General features: G+C 40.8%; 2 protein-coding genes across 8 annotated transcripts in view; one reads left to right on the top strand and one right to left on the bottom strand.

Moving 5' to 3' along the window:
* Window positions 1–22,269, top strand: part of PXK (PX domain containing serine/threonine kinase like) — a 41,447-nt gene extending 19,178 nt beyond the window's left edge. The window contains exons 7-19 of one of the 7 annotated variants that reach the window (XM_075053522.1): window positions 494–568; window positions 1,835–1,939; window positions 2,097–2,198; window positions 2,855–3,016; window positions 4,358–4,475; window positions 4,933–5,011; window positions 7,269–7,317; window positions 8,093–8,170; window positions 8,594–8,680; window positions 9,303–9,372; window positions 10,327–10,386; window positions 20,391–20,433; window positions 22,144–22,269. In XM_075053522.1, the coding sequence (XP_074909623.1) occupies window positions 494–568; window positions 1,835–1,939; window positions 2,097–2,198; window positions 2,855–3,016; window positions 4,358–4,475; window positions 4,933–5,011; window positions 7,269–7,317; window positions 8,093–8,170; window positions 8,594–8,680; window positions 9,303–9,372; window positions 10,327–10,386; window positions 20,391–20,433; window positions 22,144–22,231 (1,116 nt within the window). In that variant the 3' untranslated portion in view covers window positions 22,232–22,269. Of the gene's footprint in view, window positions 1–493; window positions 569–1,834; window positions 1,940–2,096; window positions 2,199–2,854; window positions 3,017–4,357; window positions 4,476–4,932; window positions 5,012–7,268; window positions 7,318–8,092; window positions 8,171–8,593; window positions 8,681–9,302; window positions 9,373–9,967; window positions 10,256–10,323; window positions 10,387–14,056; window positions 14,140–17,236; window positions 18,344–20,390; window positions 20,434–22,143 lie in introns of those variants that run through there. The other 6 variants (XM_075053521.1, XM_075053526.1, XM_075053525.1 and 3 more) reach the window with 6 other exon arrangements.
* Window positions 18,938–23,375, bottom strand: PDHB (pyruvate dehydrogenase E1 subunit beta). Its single transcript, XM_075053528.1, has 9 exons — window positions 23,173–23,375; window positions 22,862–22,969; window positions 22,728–22,790; window positions 22,595–22,630; window positions 22,210–22,495; window positions 21,369–21,479; window positions 20,718–20,809; window positions 20,092–20,233; window positions 18,938–19,718 (listed from the first exon to the last, which is right to left on the bottom strand). Exons 1-9 carry the CDS (start codon window positions 23,302–23,304, stop codon window positions 19,573–19,575), a joined length of 1,116 nt encoding a protein of 371 aa, XP_074909629.1. The 5' UTR covers window positions 23,305–23,375; the 3' UTR covers window positions 18,938–19,572.
* Between the last annotated feature and the right edge of the window lie 41 nt (window positions 23,376–23,416).

Below are 23,416 nucleotides of genomic sequence, written 5' to 3'. Positions count from 1 at the left end.
AACAGTTTGTTGTTACTAAACACTTGTTTATGTTCCTGTGCTGAAATGTGCTGCCCTCTTAATTATCTCTTAATTATATGAGCATAGCTGTTTGTGAGACTTCACTGGAGAGCTGATATCGCTAAAGCCTGCAGTAGGAGGGAACATTTTTTTGCTGGAGAGGAAGAAGGTGGGGGTTTAAGCCTTATCAGTTCACAATGCACACAGTCCCCCAGTTGGGGGTTGGCAGAGTTCATTCAGTGGTAGTAATGCACATCAGATACAGGGGAGGAAGGAGGCAATAATGCTTGCTTATGGTCAGGTAATTTGTATTGTAAAACCATGGCCTTATTCAGCCTCTTCAAGTTTCATTCTGTATGTGTAATTTCCTTCCTTGATCTTCAAAATATACCTTCAAGCAGCTGTCTTAATTTGTGAGAACAGAACATAATCACATTTTCTTTATGGAATGCAACATCTATTATGATGCCATTCTCTTCCTATTTATTTCCAGGCTGATCCTGGCCCTGATAAATACTTGTCTGACAAAGACTTACAGTATGCTGTGAAACTTCTTTCTTCCTGTTCTGTGAGTATTACTTGAAGACTTTTAAATTGTGCCAACACAAAAGTGCTTGTCAAGGACTGATCTTGCCAAAGCACATGTGGCCTAGCAGACATAGTGTGTAATTTTAGAGTTGCTTTCATTTAAAGATGTGCAAACCTTTTAATTAGATTTCCCACGCAATATCAGGTAATGTATTCTCAGCAAAAATAATAATCCTGCAGAATTATTATAGGCGATTCAGAGTTGCGGTTAATTGTATTTTTTTCTTCTTGTGCAGTATTGTGAGATCATGAGCTTTTATTTCAGCTTGTCGACACTTTTAGGCTGTTAGGATAGTACTGTCTAGGTGTACTTGCTAACCCATGCTATTGCTGGGGATATTCTCAGACAGCAGTGGATAAGGCAGTGGAATGCATTTCATCATTTTTTCAGTTCTTTGAACTTAAGACAGGAGTATCTTAGTAGAGGTACAATGGAGGCTGTACAATTTAAGTTCTTGTGCAGTGCCACATTATAAACCATTGCCATATCATAGGCATCTCTGAAAAAATGGCATTTGACTCCAAAAGGAGTTTCTCTTTGAGGATGTTAAACATGTGAGAGGCTGGCTGAAAAGGATGGTATTTAAACTGGTAAACCTCTGTGCAGACCTGGAACTCAGCAGATGCACATGACAGAAGAGGCTGAAAACCAGGCTTCTCAACCCCCAAACCAGACTGAAACTGATGTATTAAAATAATACGTGAACAAAGGGTCTTTTCCTAACTAGCAATTTCAATTAGTGTATGTGTTGCATCTGTAATTTATTTCCAACTGTGCTGTCTCATTTGGTTTCACAAAGTTGCAGGAAGTTGTTATAACAATTTCTGAAGACAGGAAGCTGTTATGACAGCTATTAATGCCAAGTTTCCTTATGTGCCATAGTTGTATAAAACTGTGACTGAATTTATTAGCTTAGCATGACTGAAACCTGAAGTAAAGCTGCTCATGTATAAGTGCTAATGGGGCTGGGTTCTTCATTTGTCTAAACTGCCAGTCTGTTTTGTTAAAAAAAGATAGCGGTTTCTTTTTTTTAATTTGTGTGGAAATTGAACAATGTCCTTGTGAAGTTTTCTTTGCATTTTCTCCAGGTTAAGACTGAATAACTTGAGCAAATGCCACTGACAGAATCCAATTTATTACTTTAAATATACAATTCAGGCAAATCTTTTCTTTCTTGTGAATTGAACAAAAATGAATTACAGAATCTGTCATCTAAAACTTACCTACAGTTTCTTCTTTTGGTAGCATCCCTATATTTACAAAATCACTTTTGCCACTGCCAATGAATCTTCAGCACTGGTTATTAGACCATTCAGTGAAAAAGGGACACTAAAGGACCTTATTTATAAGGTAATGTCTCCCCCCTGCCCCCAACTCAAATGGTAGAATGTTTTCTGGAATGACCATAGTATGTCTTTTATAAAACTATTTACCATCTATTGCTAAGCAAACTAAGACAATTACTGGCTTTTCTGGGCATGATATTTGATTTTTTTTTTTTTTTAAGGCAAAGCCAAAAGACCCATTCCTGAAGAAGTATTGCAATCCTAAAAAAATTCAAGGTCTTGAACTTCAGCAAATAAAAACATATGGAAGGCAAATATTAGAGGTATTTTCTTTTTTGCTTTATTTACCAGCCTTTATGACTTTTTTTTTTTTTGAAGCCAACTGGTTTAACTAGAAAAAGTAGGCAAACTTTTGAGCACACAAGCTTTATTTTAGAAGCAGACTTAAAATCTAAATGTAAATTGAGATTTGCTGCTGGGAGTTGAATTTAGAGATGTATGTGTGAGGCCATTTCTGACCAAAAAAAAAAAAGGCAGTTGGTATGTGTGGAACTTAAGTGGGAGAGAGGTGATAATGTAGTTTTTTCCTTGTGGAAAAAGGGAAAGAAGTAATTCATAGTCTGCAGAACATGTGCCATAAATTCATTGTCATGAATGTGTGGTGGGTTTTTTTTGTTAGAATTTTTTATTCAAATTATAATATTCAGTAGAATTGTGAATTTTAGTTTCCAGATCTTTTTGGGAGGTGTCTGTAAGCCTGCTTTGAGGATCAGCATCATATGTTTGTTTTGTGAGAAATGTTAACAGTGAGATGGAAACAAATATTCAGCCAAAGATGATGTAGATAGAAGATCAAGTTGAGCAAGCATTCCAAACAGGGGCCTCATTTATTATGTATCTGCTTTAGTATTGGAGCATTTAAGATCTTGAGATCATCAGAGCATCTTGTGACAATGCTCCTGTATTGGATTTTTTTCAGGTATTAAAATTCTTGCATGAGAAGGGATTTCCTTATGGCCATCTTCACTCTGCCAATGTGATGTTGGATGGGGACACCTGCAAGTTACTGGATCTAGAAAATTCCTTATTGGGACTTCCATCGTTTTATCGATCATACTTCTCACAGTTTCGGAAAATTAATGTAAGATTCAGACAATTAATTCAGCTGACTCTTACGCATCCCTTTATCCTCAACTTCTGTTTGTGGAGAACTGAGTAGAATGAAAAAAACCTCTCTCAACCCTCTTTCTTTAATCTGAGCTTTTCTCCATCAAATCCCTTTTCTGCTTCCTCCAAATCACTGTTTGACTGCACAGAAGTTTTGTTGCAGCACACTGGAGTGAGGCTGAGGCCAAAGGTAAGCAGGTAGAAGGGGAGTGCAGGTGAGTGTTTTGTGACAGCAGTGCTGGCACAAATGGAGGTAAACTACAGTTGTTTTAAGATCTCTTTCCACCCTGGTCTTGTATTTCATAGGAATATGCATATAGTCTACCACACTTTTTCACTTGTATGTCTGTACAATGAGCATAGCTTATTACTTGGTCTTAGCTGGGAGTAGTAATCAGCCTTGTATGTGGTGGATACTGTGAAAATTTATTAGATGCTTGCAGATGTCTAGCTATTAAAAACTGGTTTTTATTTGTTTGAAGAGTGTCTCTTAACTACAAGCTTGCAAAGCAAAATATTATCTTCCTACAAAAATAAGAAAACAAATTTGCCCTGTTGCAGCAATACAGTCTTTTAGCCAGCATCTTGCAGTGCCTTTAAGTGCTCATTGTAATAAATTCTGTAGAGCATCATGAGACAGCTGCTTCCTAACCTTGCTAAACAAGTTCTACTGTGTTGTCAAAGAAACGATCAAAAGTTCACGGTTAGTCCAAATCTATTAGTGCCATCAAAGCTCTACCAGTAAGAGGAGCCATTTCTGTTTAAACATGATTCAAAAATCTCAGAAATATGCCGTCTGGGAGCTTAGCATGTATGTACAACTTGTACAAACCTAAAGAGGGGTGAAAGAGACTCTCCTAGGTTTGGTATGCATTTTTGCTGTCTCTTTATCTACCTCCCTGTGAAGTGACAGCTGGTCATATTATGAATCTCATTCTTTGCTGTTTGACTTAGCTAGGAAAATGTGCTTGGTTGTGATTTGTGTCAGTGTATGGTGCTCTAAACTGCTGTGTATGGAAAGAGTTTACTACTTCATGAATTTTTACAGAACACGACTATGCTGCTATCCCATCTGTATCATCACATACAGAAAGGGAGCAGTAGCTTCTTTAGCTTGAGGCGTGAAGATTTCATTTGAGCTAAACTTATGCAGGGAAATGATTGTGGTTAGAAACTGTCTTAATGGTTCATCTTTCCTATCTTCAAATTTAAGACCACTCTTTTTCTTTAATGGGTTATCGCATGTTTTCAAACCAGTTGTGAAAAACTGATTAGTTCTAGCAAGTTGTGTTTTTATTTTTTTGTTCCTCCACAGACTTTAGAGGGTGTTGATGTACATTGCTTTGGACACTTACTGTATGAAATGACATACGGAAGACCCCCAGATACGATTCCGGTAGACAGCTTCCCCCCTGCACCATCAGTGTTTGTTGGTTAGTATACAATTGAGAAAATGTCAGTCTTGGCTTCCTGGGTGCTCTTACCTTTTACCTAAGCTGAAGTGCTGTGAAATAGCAGCCTAACTTCTTTGCAGCCTGTGACCAGAAACAATTAGTTAGTAGTTTGTAAAAATAGACAATGTGTTCTTCCCGAAATATATGTAGTATTTAAATAAAACTTTTATTTTATTTTTTTTTTAAACTGAGTGATAAAGCAGTGTGTGGTAAGTAATTAGATGCCTGGATTCTGTCGCCTCATGTCTAACATTCTTGAAAAGTTTGTATGTGTAATAGTAACATTATAATAAAAAACACATGCCACAGAGCTTCATCACTGCTTAGTTGATGCAATACTTGGGGGAACATCACACAGCAGTGCCAGACGTTCATTCTAAATCATTTGCTGTCCTGCCGTGCAAAAATGTGTTCATTTGTATTCTTTCTTCGGTAGTGTCTGTGTTGGAATCCATTCTGACCTGTGAAGCTATGAAGAATGGCATGCCAACTGTTTCACGGCTCTTACAGATGCCGTAAGTCTTGTTTTACTTGTTTTATACTCAGCAATGTTTTTAATTACATTAGGAGGAAGAACCTTTTTGCCCTTCTTCCTTTTTAGAAAGATTTGCTCCTCATTCTGAGGGATGTACAGTGTATCCCAAATGAAGCTTTAAAATGGATAGGCTTTCTAGAACCCATCCCTTGTGAATATGATGGATGCTCATTTAACATTTCTCTGTCTCTTGGTGTGTTGGAGCTGTTATGAGTGCATTTTATTTAGCATGGTGCTATGGTTTAACTTGATCCAGCTATTAAAGTAGTGCGAGCATGATTAAGATCATGTACAGATTGTTTTAAAGCATTTAGAATAAGGAGTCTTTTTCGGTGTCCCCTTCAGACCTACTTCAGTAGATTTTGCTATCAGTTTACTTATGACTAGCAAAATAGATCTCTTGCTTCGCTCAGCAGTGACATTTAGACTGGGTCTGGATATGAAATGTTGTGTAGAAGTTTTGGCTGGTTTCTTGCAGGGCTGGCTTAGGGATTCTCTGAAGCATAGAGAGACAGAATAAATTTCTTTACAGGCTGTCCTCCCAGTGATGCAGGGAAGTGGTAAGGGCAGATATGGGGCAAGACTAGGATGCAGAAAGGGAGCAATGTCAGTGCATGACTGAGCTGGAGATCATGTCTGTCTGCAGTGCCACCCTGCCTGCAATTAGGAGAGAATATTACCAGGGAAATTGTCTGCTGTCACTGTGCTGCAAGCTGTCACCAGCATGCTGAGCGTAGAACCACGGTTCCTGGTGGGAGGTTCTTCTATTTTTTTCTTAATATGAGGTGCCAGAGTCACGACCTTATAAATGACAGATTGTCCATACCTAAATCTGGGTCTGATCTCACAGTATACAGATTGCAGTACATTCAGAGCATGCTCCAAGATTCATGTTTCCTGGTTGGGAAGTTACTGCAGGCTTGTCTCAGCCTTCAACTCCTTCTACTCCTCCCTTCCTCAGCTTTTAAAGGAGGTGGGAGGTAGAGAGAAGAATGTAAGCAGGGGAGAAATACTATAAGAAAACTCCGTGAATACAGGAATATACATGTCTTAAAAGATGTTGAACAAATGATCCATGCCCAGCTGTATCTGATATGTAGGGTATTATACTGCATTCCCTTCATACCAATACTCTTCACAAAAGTGTTCTACATACATGTGCAATGCAAGTAATATAATTTAAAGCAATTAATGTAATTTTAAATATTTAATAAGATTTATTATTTATTATAACCATATAAACTATGAGTTTGCTTAATTTTGCAAGGACATGTAATCAGAAAGGGTCAGAAAAATGCCCCATAAACAAGGGGGGAATTTCTGTGGGTTTTTTAAAAAGTCTTTTAAAATTTGTTTTATTTCTGACTTTTTTATGAAAAACTATTCTTATAAACTTGATTCTACACTTGAATTTGTTTTCTCTAGTATAGGCCTGTGATAATTTTACATAGTGAACAGTAACAAAAGATCTCCAAAATATTTATCTTGGAGCCAGCCTTGAGATCTCTTTCTGGGACAGTTTTCTAGTATGTTCTCCAGAACAAAGTATCTTGAAATGGACTAACCAGTTTATTTTCAGACTACCATTGCCCTCTAGTGTCTTTGTTTTGGATGGAAAAGGATTAATCATTTATGCTGTTGCTGCTGATACTACAGAGGGGAGAGTGAAAATACTAGAATATTTGCTTTAGTAGCCTTTGCCAGAGTACAGACAAGAATGTAGATATTTTCAAATGTTAAGTTCACTCATTGATCTTTCACATGGTTCTTGTTAATGCTAAAACAATAGTTGTGCTAATAGAATTTTCTTAAAAAGAGCAATGATGATGTTTAGGTGAAATTTAAAATCAAGTTCCTGGTAATCTTCTGTCATTAAAGAATCCATATGTTTTTAAGCAAAAGGCATTCTTTTTTTAGGGGAACTCTTCTCTGCCTTTGATAATTGCACCTGTTCCATCAGCTTTCAAAGTACTTCACTTAGTCTTGCTTACTCTGCCATCAGTAGTGGCTGCATTCTGAGGGTTGAATGCTGCAAATTTTACAGCAGTACTTGGAAAATAAAAAGCAGTACATAAAAACTTGTGGAAAAAACCCCAACAGTGGCCTAGGGATGAGGACAGAGAAGGAAAAGGAGAAAGAGGGAGTTAAACAAACAGTACCAATAGTATTTTTGCTGTGGTTCTCTCTGTCTCCTGGGAATAACAGTCCTTTTTTTTTTTTTTTTCATCCACTCACAGATTATTCAGCGATGTCCTGTTAACAAACTCCGAGAAACCACAGTTTAAGGTAGAGTTGAACATTGATTTGCTGATGTTTGTGGAAGTGTCAGGCTGTGGGTAGCTACACATTAATCAACGGGTAGGGCAGAGGAGAGCTGGCTTTATTTGGCTTTATGGCGATTGCCATCAGTATTTTGATTCCTTTGCTGAACTGCACCCAAGAACATTATATCACCCATTAGATGGGGGCATGGTGTGACCCATGAGTGTTCAAGTGGAGTTCCTATCCTGGAACATGTTTGCATTACTAATGATGGCGCTCTATCTGAGCAGAGGCTGCTAAGTAATGTGGATCCGTTGCAGTGAGAGGAAACGAATTGCTAAGACCTGTGGAAACTGATTTTGCTAGGTGAGACCATCAGCACTTTGTTGCCATCTCCAGTGCTGCAGTGCTGGGACTTTTGGGGAGCCACATTGGCTCCCACTGGGGAGCTGCCCCAGAGCACTCCTCCTGGAGGATGTATGCCATGTCTTGTGTTGTCAGCCTCGTGGCAATTTGGGGATGTGACTGGGTATCAAAATAATTAGCTGTCCCTGCTATTAGAGTATCTCTTCCATTTTTCAGTGTTTCTTTGTCCCTGCTATTAGATCTCTAGCTAGGTTTGGAGTGGAAAACATGCATCTAGAGTCATCTTTTCCCCTTCACTAAGGGAATAGTGTCAGAACTTAAGGCTTTAGATGAGCAACATGATCAGATGAATGGTGAGTTTTGAGCGTTGCAGTTGTCTTTTCCTTTATCATGTTTTGTGCTATGATTTTTTTTTTTCCCCATTCTGTATTAGATTCCTACTAAGCTAAAAGAGGCATTGAAAACCTCCAAGGAGTGCATAGAAAAGCGATTAACAGAAGAACAGAAATTGGTAACGTATGCATTTCTTTACTGTATTTCCTACAGACATTCCATTTCCTCTTAGCACTTTTACATGGGGAAAGTGAGCTTTAGTCAAAAGTGATTTTGAGTAATAAAGGCTTTCATCAACGGATTTACTTTTCCAAAAATGCAGTATGAGGAGTTGTAGAACAGCTGTTGACTGTATGGCATTTCACTGTTTTAAGTGATGCAGTTTCACAGGCAGTGGCTCCTAAGTTAAAAGGATCTTTTTAACCGCAGTATGAAGCTCCATCCTCTACCAGCAACAGTAAAGATAAAAGCTAAAAATGAAAAAAGAAAATTAAACATGCAAAATGACTACAGTGTTGTCTTGTACCCCAAACATATGCCTTGTTTGAGAACATTTAAGATCTTAACATCCTCTTTTTCTGTTTTTCCCTTCATTTTGAAGATTCACCAGCACAGAAGGCTGACAAGAGCTCAATCTCATCATGGCTCTGAAGAAGAAAAAAAGAAAAGGAAAATCTTAGCACGAAAAGTAAGCAATATTTAAATAGGTTTCTCTCACAGAAAAATATATGTATCTCTTTTGAATGTTTAGCATGTACAACCACAGGCACACTGCTCTATTCCATCCTGTGTTTTTCTGTACTACGTTGTGATTGTTTTCACTTCTGTCGCTAAGCAATAGACTTCCTAAGAAGTTTAAGTTACAATGGTAGCTGACTTGCATATTGGTTTAACCTCTTTGAGGTTGCTGTATGAAAACAGTCTTAGTTAACACCTCATGCGCAGATGACAACCTGTGCTGCTTCCTGCCCCCCTGGTGAGGGTATTGGAGCCTTTTTTAGTCTGCTCCTGCAGCATGCTGTCTGCATTTCTCTTCCTGTTTGGTGGGTCAGTTTTTCTGCCTTTCCCTTGTGGTCAGAGGGCACTGGAGTTGTCCTGGTTGCTTGCCTGGAGGTATCTGAGCGCAGAACAGCCTTGCTGCTGTTGTCATCATGGCAGCCCATGTTGGGTGTGGGGAGAGGGATGTTGGGCATTGATAAACCTTGTGTGATACAGTGGGTGGCTGTTACAAATCTGTATGTCAGTTCAATCCTTATAATGAAAAGCGAATATTCATTCCCATCTTCTGTTTCTTCTGCTCCATTTTAAAGAAGTCAAAACGCTCTGCCTATGAAAGTGGGGAAGAACACTCAGCAAAATACAGCAACTCAAATAACTCAGGTAACTACACAGAGAAGAGATTGCCTCTACACAGCTATGTCAATGTTTTTGTTGTTGCTGTCATTTTCTGGCTTAAAAGATCCAGGGTCACCGTCATTTTACACATTAATATTGGACTACCAAAGCCTGATACCACTGGTTTGGGTATTTAATAATAGGTAAATCGAGGGCTTAAAAATATTGTTAGCGTTAGATTTTTCAGCAGCCTAATTTAAAGCAATATGTCTTCTCTTCTGTCCCCCATTCCTCAAAAAAAATAATCAGTCTTTTCATTGTGTTTGAGTGGAATAGTAATAACATCCATTATTTGGGTCGTTTAATAATGCATCCTTCAGGGAGAAACTCTGTGGTGAGTAGTAAGGTGTTAAGATGAATGAGAAAATTATCTGTTTAATTGCTGCGTTAGTGCCAAATTCTAAAGCAACAGAGCCTTTGACAGGCCTTCATTTAGTTAAACGGAATGGTCAGTACTACTGAACAGTTTAACAGAGTTGACTTGCTTGGCTAAAATGTGTCCAAAAGCAGCCTGTTGTGGAATAGTCAGATGTCAGAGTAACTTGTGGAGTACAGCGACTGACTGAAAATCATCTCTTAGAAGGAGAAGTGGGGTGCCATCCATGCGGTGGCACAACTCTTAAGGAGAACAGAATTTGGACGCTGAAATCCAACAGCCTAAGCAACAGAAAAGAAGTGTTTCCCATTAAGGAATACTGTTGAGTGCCCTTCTTATGTGTTTGGACCTCCTCTGATACTGTGTACTGTAAAGACTCTCTGTTCAGATCGGGTCTGAGTGACACTGTTCCTATGAATGGGTATCTTTCCTAAGATTTCAGTGGAAGCAGGATTGGATCTTCAGTCAATAAAGCCGGCCTGTTTCCAACAATCTGTCTTGTCTGACTGTGTTGAATTTTAATGTCACAGCTTTAGTTACTAGACTGTTGTTTTATTTAGCAGGCTCTGGGGCGAGTTCCCCATTAACATCTCCATCATCACCCACTCCACCCTCTACAGCAGGTAAGTTCAAGAGTCATTACAGTGTTTGTCTTTTTCTTTCTTTTTTATTCTCCCCCTCCCCCGCCCCGCCCCTCAACTGTGGGTGTTATTCCCAGGGATGGTTAAGGGATGGTGGTTTTCAAGGATGGAACACAGAGATAATATTTATCTTGTGTCAGCCTGAGTGTGGGCATGTGCTGTCTTTTGAGGGCTATAGAGAACCTGTTAATACTGTTCTTTTTCATTTAATAACCTTTCTTGAAATACACATGATATGATTTACCCATAGAGCATAAGCGCTTGCTTCAGAGTCTCTATTACTGCAGTCCTACCGACATTGCTCCTTTCCAGACATTTTCTGGGCCTCATGTTGCAGTATGCATTTGTTCTCATGTTAATGGTCTGTTGACTCTGAAATACTGCTTGTTGATCCCTTGTTTCTGTGTATTGTCTCTTTACACCTGTACTGCTGTGATGTAGTTTCAGGAATTTTGGGTGTGACAAATTCAGTGGCTTAGGCTGCATAAATCTCCCCAGTTCTGCTACAGCCCATTGATAACAGCAGTAGAACTGGTTGAAACAAGTCAGAGACTGATTTGGTTTAAAGATAATATCTTTATTATTTTTGGCCAGTTCTGTCTTCTAGTTTGCTGCGTAGCTGTGCAAACAGTTTCACTTGCGTTTAGGACAGGTGGTGGGAAGTGGTGAAGAATCTGCTTGAGTGGGCAATAGAAATGCTCATGAAAGTTTGATTACAAATCTGAATATTGAGTGACAGTGGATGTGCTTCAGTCTGAAAGGCTGGAAGATGAGCACTGGCAAACATTAACAGCAAAAGGTGTTAATGGAATACATTTCTAGAAGGGAAGCAGTCCATAGCATTGCTGTTTGTTATGATGACTCATGCCATATGGTTTCTAGTCCCAGGAACTTTCTACACAGCACAACTTGTTAACTAAAGCGATGCAATCAAATTTGTGTTTGCTGTGAATGGCCTTTCAAAGGACACTGCAGTCTCTGTGACGTAATCCAAATCAGTTATGCTGAAATTCAAGTTAGTCGTTTCTCCTTCAAGTTGAGTGTATGTTGAAGTGTATATTTTATGAACTAACTTCTCCCAGTTAGTCTAAACAAGATAATTACTGTTATTGTGTTGCACAATAACAGTGCTGTTCTCTGGATGTACTGACTCTTAGCTAGAGGGTTTATTTCAAGTTCTGGATGCTTTAATAAGGAAGTAGCTGAAAATGCAAAAGAAAACCTTATGCCTCCAAAATGGACAGATGTTTAGAGAACATTTTTTTTTTTCCCTGCAATAAAACTACCTTTCACTTAGGTTTTAATTTGAACCTGTTGGAACTTGGTTGAAAGCTTTTTCAAGTTTTGAGCATCTGTGCAGGTTTATGTGTAGACGTGGCTCAAATGGCTAAAAATGGCTCAAGTTTGGGCTCAGAACTTGGCTCTGTTGTTCAAACCACATTGTCACAGTGTGTCAGTCATCTTGCTGCCAGCGTGCTCATGATGACTTGTGGTGATCAGCCCCATTTGATGTGGTGCACGTGGCCCTACCCACATTCGAATTGGAAAGTGCTTTAGTGTGCCGATGGCTTTGATCCTTTTGATCGGGTGTAAAGGCAAGTGTCACCATTTCAGGAATGCTTTGTGACTAGAATTCATAGAAGAAACTTCAGGTGTTAGTTCTAAGGGAAAAGCTAGTGTACCTGATTTTTTTCACCAGCAACATTGTAGTTTTAGCCATTCTAAGCAAGTATGCTATTACTCAATGAAAGACTCACTGGCCCCATGGTGGGACTTTATTTGTGACAAGTGATGCATCTGTAGCTTGTATCTCTCCCTTCCAGTTTCCTTGCACTTACTAAGGATATTTACCTCTGAACCAAAATTGCTTGTGGTATCAGTGTGGTGAGATGACTCTCAAAAGGGGAATGAGGCTGTCAGTCTGTCTTTCTGGTTTGGTTGTGGTTGTGTTAGAATCATGGCATCTCAAAGCATCTTGCTGATACTATGCCATGGCAAAATGAAGGCTGACATGGAAAAGTGTACCCAACAGAAGCTCTTGCCCTTGTCCTGGCCTGTAACCAACCAAATCAACGTAGTGCATGGGTATGTGCAGAGCCAGAGGCACTGACGAAATGGGAACAGCCTCCAGTCTGACATGCTCTGGGGAAGGAACATCGTTCAGGGTGTTTCTCACGCGTTGAGAGGTGCTTTGTCTGTGAACAAAGACCTTGTGAGACTTAGCTTGCAGCAGAGTGGTTGGTATAGTTAATGCAAAACATACTGAGAAATAAAATGATTGCTGGTTTCAGCTGTCTTTGTAATAACAGCTGGAGCTGTAGGATTGAATGCATGACCTGCTTTGAGGCGAAAGGTGTCTACTAGAAATGTAGGCTCTCATGGGCTTTTCTCATTGACTAGAATGTTTTGGGCTGGTTTTGTTGCAGATACTTGGCTAAATAACATCTTTGAAATACATTGTTTACATCGTGGCAAGTGATTCTAACATAACTTTCCATGTATCTGACATTCTCCCTTGAATGATTGATTCTTTTTTCTCCACTTGCACAATTCTTTGCTTCCTTGAAAATATGTTATTTTTCTTTGCGGCTCTGAGCTGTGGCTAGGATCAGATGGGATACAGAATGCTGTGGTATGGGTTATTTAAAACTTCACTGCATCTTCTCTAAATCCAATAAGCCCATAAAATACCAGCAAGCTCTCTTATACTAGAGGAAAATTTGGAGGGTGCCATTTTTGCTTCCCTGTGGGAATGAAGTAAAAGAGTTGTACTTAACTTTAGCTATCTTTTTCTGTGCCAGTTGTTCTGAATCCTTCAGTATGACATGTGTTTCATAGACACCCATATGGTGCATCTTTTCTGCCCTTCACCTTTCTGTAAGACAATTTGAATGCTTTAGTAAGTGCTCTCTTCTTGAGTGTCTCTGACCCATGCAGCATAAGTGTAAATACAGGTGTTAGTACGACAGGAGGTGTTCCTTGAACTGAATGGATTTTGTCTTCTGTGGCTAATCTTCCTGCAGATTTCTTGCTAAATCTCTCTAAATGCACTTTAATCCTGTAAAGCTTGAATTATGGCATGTGCAACTGAAGGCATGTGTGTTGTATGTGTTCATCAAGTATAATGCTTATAGCATGGAAAACTGTGTTTTGTTACTCAGAATCAGACAAAGTGTTGTATATGTAATATGAAATAGTCAATCTGCTATCCTCATATTTGTCAGTGAATAAGAATGTATTGATTTTTGTACTAACTTTTCAGCTAACAGTATCTGTTTTTCTTACTTTGACACGAGAACCGGATTATTAACTTGTGTCCTCTCTCTTTCTCTGCTGTCTTCAATAGAGCATGCATCATTTTGAACGTGAATTTTCGGAAAAGTAAGCTAATGCTGATTTATCTCTTTAAAGATGCTCTGTTTCTGTATGGGAAACTTGAATGCAAATCTTGAACTTGCTTAGTATTGGGAGGGAATAGAAGAAAAAGATCTGAACTTTCTTGTGGATTCTTTTAATGAAATACAGCATCTTTAAAAACTCTATCACTAAAATGATTTTCTTTGTTTGCATCCCATTCTCAGCCAAGTTTTTAATGCTGTTTGCACAATTACTGTCACTTTAAATTCATAATTAAGTTTTTGTTTCAATTCAGGCATCAAGTTTACAGCATCTGATTTACTTCCTATTCCTTTTAACACACTCTTTTAACAAAAATGTCCCTGTAAAAAACCCTTGGTAAGTTCTTGTTTGAGTGTTTTATTCTTACAACTGCATGAATGAGTAAAATGTATGTTTGCAGGCAACTTCTTCCAACATATGTGTATTGGAAAGGTCTAGTGATAACTGAGCACTTGTCTCAAATGTTTTTTTTTTTTCTAGTAAATACAGGAGAATATTTCACTGTTGGGCAGAACAATATAATTTGTAGATATAACTGCATAGGAATACACAAGTGTGAACTAAGATTTCCTTTGCACCACTCGTGTCAAGAAGGGAAGGACAGCTTGGTTTTGATTGACTAACAAATAAATGGATTTGAAGATTTTCAGAATCATGCTCTTAATTAACAGGTTCAATATGTAATGCCCATAGCTAGTCAGCTATGATTCTAAAACCTGTGTGTATTTAAGGCAGAGCTCAGGTGTAAGAGTATCATTGTCTGTAATCGATCTCCCAAGAGTTTAACTGTATGATGTTGTCAGCAGCTCAATTTCAGTAATAGTGAGTCCTGAGGAATTTAACAATTTTCCAGGAAGGAAGGTGGCCTCTCCCCCTACTTCCCTGTCTTTTCTATGCCCATTGTAAAATGACCAGACCAAAATTTGAAGATAACACATGGAATCTTGGCCTAGTAATACTTAGTGATCCAAGCACTTTGTGGCTTTTATGCCCATCTCTCTGTTAAATGTGTACCTTCTTTCACTGTGTATGTTACTGTTGTATTTGTGTTCCATACAGAGTCCTCACCACTGTTTTCATGGTCATTCCCTATTGCATCTTGTAAAACTACTTGCACAGCCTCTTGAACCTCACCTCGCAATTCCAGCCAAAAATCTTGTCTTTGTTCTCTGCAGTTCTTGCATCTCTTTCAAGCCATTTCATTTATGATTAGCTGGTCTTGGCTCTTTTACAGCAGTTCATCTGACCAGTTTGGTGATAGCGTTGGTATGCCAGTCCTGCAGTGTTCTGCTCTGACCACTTTAACCACAAAAGTAGTTACTCGAACTGTTCTTGGTCTTGTTCTTCCTTTGGCAAAGCGTCAAGTTTTGCTTTGCAGTGCTTTGCTGGCAATCTGTACACATGTGACAAATAGGACTCTAACGTAGGGGATGGTTTTCCAGTATTTCTAATAATAAGTGGACTTCTACGTCTTTGGCTAGTGTAAAAAGTAGATTTGGATAGGTTAGATGGCCCCAAGGCATCAATATGCAATTTATTTCAGTTTGTGCTAACACTGTGTAATGTTTTGCTTACTTAAGAGAGCAGTTGATCCACATGCAACAGGCATGTTAAATTGTTTCAGTTGATCTCTGATATTTCTACTAAGACTTGAGTATTTCCTCTGGAAGGGAGGAGAGTGAAGATAAGCCCAATATGTACTTCCATGTTTTGTTGTCACAGAAGGTTTTCACGCCAGTGAGAATTTCTCCTGAAGAGTTGGAAGTGCTACAGTCACAGCATGTATTAATGTACACTGGCAAAATTGGATGCTTTGTGTGAATATTCCTCATTTTGCACTTGCTCCCATCTGGGAAATATCTCTCTTCAAAGACTAGTATAAATAGAAAATGAGGGAGCTTTGAGTTATGACTTTCATCTAGTATAACTGCTTTTTGTATTTACAGCAGTTACTTTTTTACTATTACTTGTTAGTCTGCGAGCAAGTGTTACTGAGGACCACAAAGAACTTTGCCTGCTTTTTGTTTTCTGTAGCTGAGCTTTATCCTTCATTGAATACCTCTTGAGTCAATGTGGCATAATGTCCTTTAACTGCTTGGTATTTGCTTACTTCATAGCAAGCAGTTTTACTTCAGTAACCATAGTCTCTTGGTTGGCCTCATGTTGTTTTGCTTTGTTGTCCTTTAGTATCATACTTCTTGCCACTTACCAGTATATTCCTCTTTGTGGGTTAGAGCTAGCTACCGGAAGCAAGTGTGACTATAGGTACCATTTGTTTCTTTAGTCTTACTATGGAATAATGATCTAGGTGATGGGAGTTAAAATTCATTGTTGAATAGTTCGAAGATATTAATCATTATGCCCGTACTCATTCCAGAATATGTGAGACAAGACAGGCCAATCATTCCCCATATAGCTGGTGATGGGCTGCAAATGCCACCTTCACGTGCATGTCCTGTGGAACCTCTGAAGCCTTTTGCTTTTACTCCCGCCTGGATCTTTGATTATACTTGTGTAGAAATGATGGTGCAGCGTGCAGCAGCAGAGTTGCACAAGATCAGGGTGTTTGGGAAAGCTGCTTGGGGCAAATAAGGCCACCTGCCTGGATCCCAGCTGCCAGGAATCACCTCCACGCCGGCCCTCGCTGCTGGGCTAGCTGCCTGCACGCACCGCTGCGGGCTCCGGCTTCCCAGGGAGTCGGGACGTGGAGGCTGAGGCATGATGAAGAGCACGAGATGGACATGACTGGGGTAGAGAGCAAGGGCCAGAGCGCAAAGGTGACTGGTGGGAACATGAGAGGCTGGCAAGCGGTGTGAGTGGCAGATTGTTGTGATTCATTCAGCCTGCGAAACCGGCATTTGTTACGACATGTTTGGTGAAAGTCTGACACTACTGTGGAAGTGTAAAACACTTCCAGAAAACTCTATCTGCAGTTAGTACTTTAAAATGGGAGTATAATCTGACCAAGCAGTCATCACAAATACTACAGCGATGTGGTCCTTCCTAAGAATGTAAAGTTAGTCATGTAAATAAGCAAATCCTAGTACCTGTTCTTCCAGTCTTTGTTACTGTTCGTGACCCAAAGAGCGACCTGCTTCACTGGGGACAAACGAGAAGCTGAAGCTGGGAAGTCCTGTTCAGTGATCTCCATTTCCCTCAGTGCAAGATCACATTTGAGTCATGTTTTGCATCCCTGAGTACTGAGGCACTTCGGGTTTCATTTCAGCAGTGTCTCAGGTGACACGACTCACCTGCAGATAGAGGGATTTGATCACTGGCATTTTTCATCTGTTCTGTTCTTCACACTCCACTGGCATTCAAGGAATGACATGACTAGTACAGGACTGACCAAGTCCAGCTAAGCAGCCGCAGTCCTCTGTGGCAGGACCTCCTTGGCATAATCAAACTACATCTTCTCTTCTCAACTCAACAGGAGCATCGTCGATACCCCCAGCACCGCCACCGCCGCCCCTGCCACCAGCAGCTCCTCCTCCGAGTACAGAGGTGCCAACGCAGCCAAACCCGCAGCCCGATGTCAGTGCAAGCCGAGGAGCCTTACTCAGCTCCATTCAAAACTTTCAGAAGGGAACTCTGAAGAAAACACAAACGTGTGACTACAGTGCTCCCAGGATCAGCTGAGGCCGCTGGTCACACCAGGATTGAATTCCCTCTCCCCCTCCTGTGCTGTCTAGGAACCAGACCCTCCTGACCAGTGACTGATCCACCAGCATATAGCGGCTAATCACGCTGTAGCTCCGTTTACCCCTATTTCAGCTTTCCTTGAGTAGCAGCACTGCCCTGTCTGAATTGCATTGCCATGCTGTGATAAGTACTCCATTCTTTACATGGTTTCAAGAACTTTGTTCTCTAGCTACAGTTTCAGGGGTACAGCAACTTCTATATAGCTGAATAAAAATCTGAAAATAGGAATGACCATGATCATGGTGAATTAATGCTTTTTTTTTCCTAGCTCTATTCCACCCCTTTTTTCAAATTACACAAATGTAGTTTTAGTCTGCTCAGTTTTTCAACTCTTTCCATGCACTTGTAACTCATCTTAATTCTTGCTGCATTGAATGAGCAAGTTTTGTTCTAGATAATCCAACTCCTCCCAACCCTTAAAGTAAACTGCACAGGTGAGGGAACTAGAGAATTAAATCTTATTCCCACCGTATTTGCTGGTGGAATAAAAATGCTGTCTCATTAAACTTGTTTAAATGGACATCCTACCTGTAACTCTAAGGGAAAGTGTTTTTAAATGAGGAGACAGTTGAAATGGGATTTAATAGGGCACTGGGTTATTATTCTTTATTTAGTTAAATGCAAAGTTACTTCAAGTTTATTCAACAGCTTAAACTTTATTGAAAGATCCTTTTTGATTTAAAACCTTAAAAAAATTGCACTTTAAAGGATTATAGATAATCCATTTTTTTAAATTCAAGTACATCAGTGTTTTGTTACTATGCAGAGAATGTCTGTACAAAGTTTCATGTAACCTGTGATATTCAGTCATTTTTATTAAAATGTTAATGGAATTCCTTCAGCAGCGTGGTGGTGGGTATATTCTGCTAGGATTGCACCTGCAAGCCAGACTTTCTAAGAACCTAATAGCACTTCTGCTAAAGAAAATACTTTGAAAGGTAGTCGTAGCCCTTAACTAAAATAGGACCCGAGCTCTTCTGTCTACTTACAGAGGTAAGTATCTCCTCTCCAACAGTTCAGCGGAAGGGCAGCCTACCTCGAGTGTAGAGCAAGCCCCACTGCACAGGCTCCTAGAGGCAGCTCTCACTCTGTACCAGAAGCTGCTGAACAAAGGCTTGCAGAGCTCTCCCTGCCTGACAAGAATAGCCCCTTAGCTAAACCCTGGCATGTGGTGATCTGCAGAAAGCCTGCTGCCGCTGTTTCCCAGCTCTTCAAACACAGTCCATGCGGCTGCTGCGTCAGACCCAGGCTCAGTGCGTGTGCGTAAAATAACTTATTTTGCATTGTAAGAACTGTAGTTTGAGCATGCCATTGTTAGCCCGTATGATGAGTTTAAAAAAATAATACATAAAGCAAAGCATCTGGGCAAGTATTTTTTTTTTTTATCACCATATGTGGCAGCTAGTGAAGAAAAATTCTGTAGCGTTTCCCATCACCTACTGAAGAGGATCAGGATCTTTATTTAAGCTCTTGTGCAGAAGCTTTCCTGCATGAGCGGAGTGCTCTTCGACACTAAACATGTTAGCCATCTCTTAACCCATACCGCAGGCTTCCAAAACCACTTTTGTACAGATAGTTGCACTTAACTGTTGAACTGAAAAGCAAGGCTTCACTCACTCCAGTTTGATCATTCACCTTTAATAAGCCTTGCGACCATGGGCTCCTAGAGAGCTGTACAGCATTCCAGGGCAGGACTTGGGGCCCCCTCTTGCTCACTGCAGTTCTTCACTCAACCACCACTACAGCCAACAGTTTAACACAACGGGTCTGGTAATTACAAGCCAAGCAGAAATGGAGGATTTTTTCCTCATTCTGAATTTAGAATAGGATTTCTCCACATAGAGTAGCACTAACCCACCTGTACTGTTGAATAAACAAGCATTACCACATCGTTGCTTACATGAAGTGTGGCTTAGAGGGTAACCCCATATAAATATTCTGGGAGATCACTATACTTTGCCCACTGTACAAAAAGTTCATGTAGCTATACAACAAAAGTTATGCATACAACTTGCCCTACACCATTAATACTTTGTAAAGCAGGACTTTAAAACATGTATTTACAACTTAGATATTCAAAGTTTTCTTCACTGCAAATATTATATCCTTCACTTGAGGTATGCAGTTATCTTCTAAAATTTTTGCGTAAGGCATAGGAACATCTGCACCGGTAACACGCACAGCTGGAGCATCCAAGTAGTTAAAGGCAGATCCTGAAACAGAAAACAGTTGTCAGGTTGCCATGCGCTACGGTTTTCTCTCAATTCAATTTCTTAATCCATTTAAACAATTTTATTCCTGCAGCTCCAATATTCCAGAGAGCTGTTTCTGCTTGTTCATCTTCACGCAGTATGGTTTAGACAGAAAGTTTCCATCTTACTCTCACAGAGTCGAGTTTCTGGGATAAGAATTACTTGCAACAGAAGAGTAGCTCGATCCACCCTGTGAAAATCTCTAGAGCAAGACAGCTAGGCTCAACCTCCTCAGATACAAACCCCTAGCTTTGCCTTCATCTGGCTTTATCAAGAAGTTGTCAGGATTTAGACTAGGGAATGAGATCAAGAAATATATTGCAAAACTCAGTACCTTCCATGATCCTGGCACAGATTTCTGCTCCTACTCCAAATTGTGGCCAACCTCCTTCTACAGTTACAAGATGGTTTGTCTTTACAACGCTGGCTTCCACTGTTTCAATATCCATTGGTCGAATGGTACGCAGATTTATAACCTGGGGGGAGGAGGAGAAAAGGGAATATGTGAGTTTTGCTATGATTTAAGCCTGTTGGTTACTACTGTTTGGGTACAGTGCCCTTTAGCACTTTCATCTATTCTGACTTTGAAGACAAGACTTAAAGTTAATAAAATTTCTAACTTTTTTCTGGCAGAGACTGTACGGAACAGTTTCTCCTGGCTCCTGGAAAAGCCCAAGTAGGTGACTCTTGCTCTATCGAGATACAACCATACTAATACATACTGTCACTGTTCTGCTTACCATACAGCTGGGTCAATCTGAAAATCGTTAATAGTTCTGCCTTAACTTTGTGATGAAAAAGTCAAATGCAGAAACATGAAATGCACATGCTGTTAAGGCATTTACAAATATAAGAAGCTTGTAGTTAATAACACTGAAGTTTTGCAGAGCCTGAACAGGAAGTCCCTCTGCTTTTTTCCCCACTTCAGGGAAAGAGACAAACAACAGAAACACCACCCACCTCACACTCTACGCCTTCTTTGGCAAGTACAGCAGCTGCTTCCAAACAGTGTCCAACAGGTCTTGAGTGTGACACTAACGTAACATGGGTTCCTAGAACAGAAACAAGTGTTAAAAAAGAAAAAAACCCCTAAATTTAAAGTTCCTTACATTTATTTGAAATGCTAAGTATTCTGCACAAAGAGTGGTAGCGAAAGACTATGCCAAGACAAACTCTACCCTTTAATTCAGGGAACTGAAGATATATTTAATATAGTTTCTAGATGATCCTTTTCAAACATTCATGTAATTCAGTGGTAAATTATAAACAAATGAGCTGAAATACTACAGTGATCTCTTTTTGCATTTTTGACTAACATTACTTAGGTGATGAAAAAAGTTTTTCAGGCATCACCTACTCTATCTCTATACTATGGAACAAATCCTTTAGAAGGGTATAGCTTTAGATAAGATACAGAGTATCAGGTGATCTTTCCTTGTATGGGCAACAGAACAATAAAGTATACTACTGGATAAAATAACATTGGAACATTTAACATCTGACACACTTTTCTGCGTCCCATGACAGCAGTATTCTGAATAGCTAAGAAGTTAAAAAAAAAGTCCCCAAGCAGTTCGGTTAATATGGAAACAAACTGTATTCTCAGCTTACCTTGCCTTTCTATTTTAGCTTTTCCAATTGGAACAACAAAATCCTTTGACTGTGCCTGTTCAGACATTTCAAAGGGAACACCATACAGTAATTCATTTTCCAGCATCACAACTAGAAGAAAACATACTTCGATTAACATGTACATCTGCAGGCACAGGACTGTACTTATGATTAACGGCACTGCAGCAGACTAGTTCAAGATACTAAGCCCATCCGGGCAACAAGGACTTGAGTACATTTGCAGAAGCAATTAAAAAAAAATAAAAATCACAGTCTTAATGCTGAATTATTTAAAAAATTGTCTACAATTAGTCTTAAATGAGATCAGGTATTTAACTTCTGTTCCATGATGGTAGACTCACAAGTTTTAGAAACATCTTAGATTTTGCATGCATATTTATGAAAAATAAAGAGAAAGGTTGCCCTGCTTTTAATTAATGACATTCTGAATTTATCATCTGAACTTCATGATCTGTAAAAATGAGTTACATAGACACTGCATATGCAGGAACTCCTCCTGACTCATCTTCATCCTTTTTAACCCCTTTATGATAGATTCGTAAATGCTTCTAAGTTTCCTGATTGGTACCAAACTAGCAGTAAAGATATGTAGCTGGCAACAGCACAAAATTAGTCTACTGCTAGCAAGGCAAGTGACTATTAGGAAAAGAATACATACTTCTGTGCCTTTGTAAGTACCCTAAAGCTGCAGTAAAGCAACCTTAAGTATTTTAGGGTTTAACAATCTTTTGTTTGTTTGTTTTAAATGGGGCAGGAGGAGAAAACAGACATTCTTTTCAGGATCGAGTGCTAGGTGTTGTCATGATCTGCCTGTGTTCACCTGGATTATCATCCCGTATTGATGCTTTCAGCAGACCTTTAGCATCTTCTGAGCTCCAAGGACTAACAACTTTCAGTCCCGGGCAGTGCCCGTACCAAGCGGCGAAGCACTGCGAGTGCTGAGCAGCGACTCCAGCTGATGCCCCGTTGGGGCCCCGGAAGACAATGGGAACAGCGATTGATCCTGCAGACATGTAACAGGTCTTGGCAGCAGAGTTTATAACCTGATCGATTGCTTGCATGGAGAAGTTGAACGTCATGAATTCACACACTGGTCTCAACCCTGCCTATTAAATATGTTAAAATACGTATTAGTATGTTTTTTACATAAAACCAATTTATTTTTAGTTTTTAAATCAGAAGGAGAGGAATGCAAATTTACAAACCATAGCAGCACCGACAGCAATTCCCGTGAAGCCCATCTGAAAGAGAAGGGAACCGAGGAGTAAGCACGGGGGGGGGGGGGGGGAAAGCGGCTGATGGAAGGGACCGCCAGGGTAGAAGACAGGGCAGCCTTACCTCCGATATCGGGGTGTCGATCACCCTCTTGTCCCCGTACTTCTTCCAGAGACCCCTGGAGATCTGCAGGGCAGGAGAGGGGAGTCAGGGCCCGCCCGAGGCCCTTTCCCGGCCCGGTAACGACATCCACATACCTTGTAGGCGCCATCGTACTGAGCCACCTCCTCGCCCAGCAGAAAGACGCGCTCGTCCCGCTCCAGCTCCTCATCCAGCGCCTGGTTGAGCGCGTCCCGCACCGTCACCTGCGAGACACCGGCTGCCGGGCAGGGCGGGGGCACGGCCCGCAGCCGCCGGGCTCCCCACACGCCAGGGCCGCGGGGAGTCGAGCCACCTCACCTCACCGCCCGCCCGCCCCGGGCCCGGCCGCCTCCCCCGAGAGGGACGAGCCCCTTTCCCCCAACCCCTCCTTCGGGGCAATCCTAACTCCCCGCGGCGGCCCCGCTACCTGTATGGCGGTGGGCGCGGAGAGGCGGATCCCCCTGCGCTGCTGGAGCAGCCGCCCGGCGGCGCGGCCCGGCGGCGGGAGGCGGGCGCCCAGCGGCGCCAGGTGCCGCAGTGCCGCCGCAGCCGCCGCCATCTTGGCCGTGTCCTCTAGCGCGGAGGGAGCGGGGCGCCGCGCGCCGCCGGTGACGACGAGGCCCCGCCCCCCCCCCGCGCGCCCTGCCCGGCGGCCTCGCCCCGCCCTCCGC

Source organism: Buteo buteo, chromosome 21, assembly GCF_964188355.1.
Source record: "Buteo buteo chromosome 21, bButBut1.hap1.1, whole genome shotgun sequence".
Taxonomy (NCBI): Eukaryota; Metazoa; Chordata; class Aves; order Accipitriformes; family Accipitridae; genus Buteo; species Buteo buteo.
Note: the sequence above shows the minus strand (reverse complement) of the source record. Positions and strands in the feature narration are given on the sequence as shown.

What these genes read in the sequence shown, in the direction of transcription:
- PDHB (XM_075053528.1), bottom strand. Translation starts at nt 23,304, where the DNA reads ATGGCGGCGGCTGCGGCGGCACTGCGGCACCTGGCGCCGCTGGGCGCC. An exon ending in AGCTAAAATAGAAAGGCAAG is followed by an intron (nt 20,810 to 21,368) that starts GTAAGCTGAGAA and finishes TTTCTGTTCTAG; the next exon opens with GAACCCATGTTACGTTAGTG. An exon ending in CTGTGCCAGGATCATGGAAG is followed by an intron (nt 19,719 to 20,091) that starts GTACTGAGTTTT and finishes TTTCTGTTTCAG; the next exon opens with GATCTGCCTTTAACTACTTG.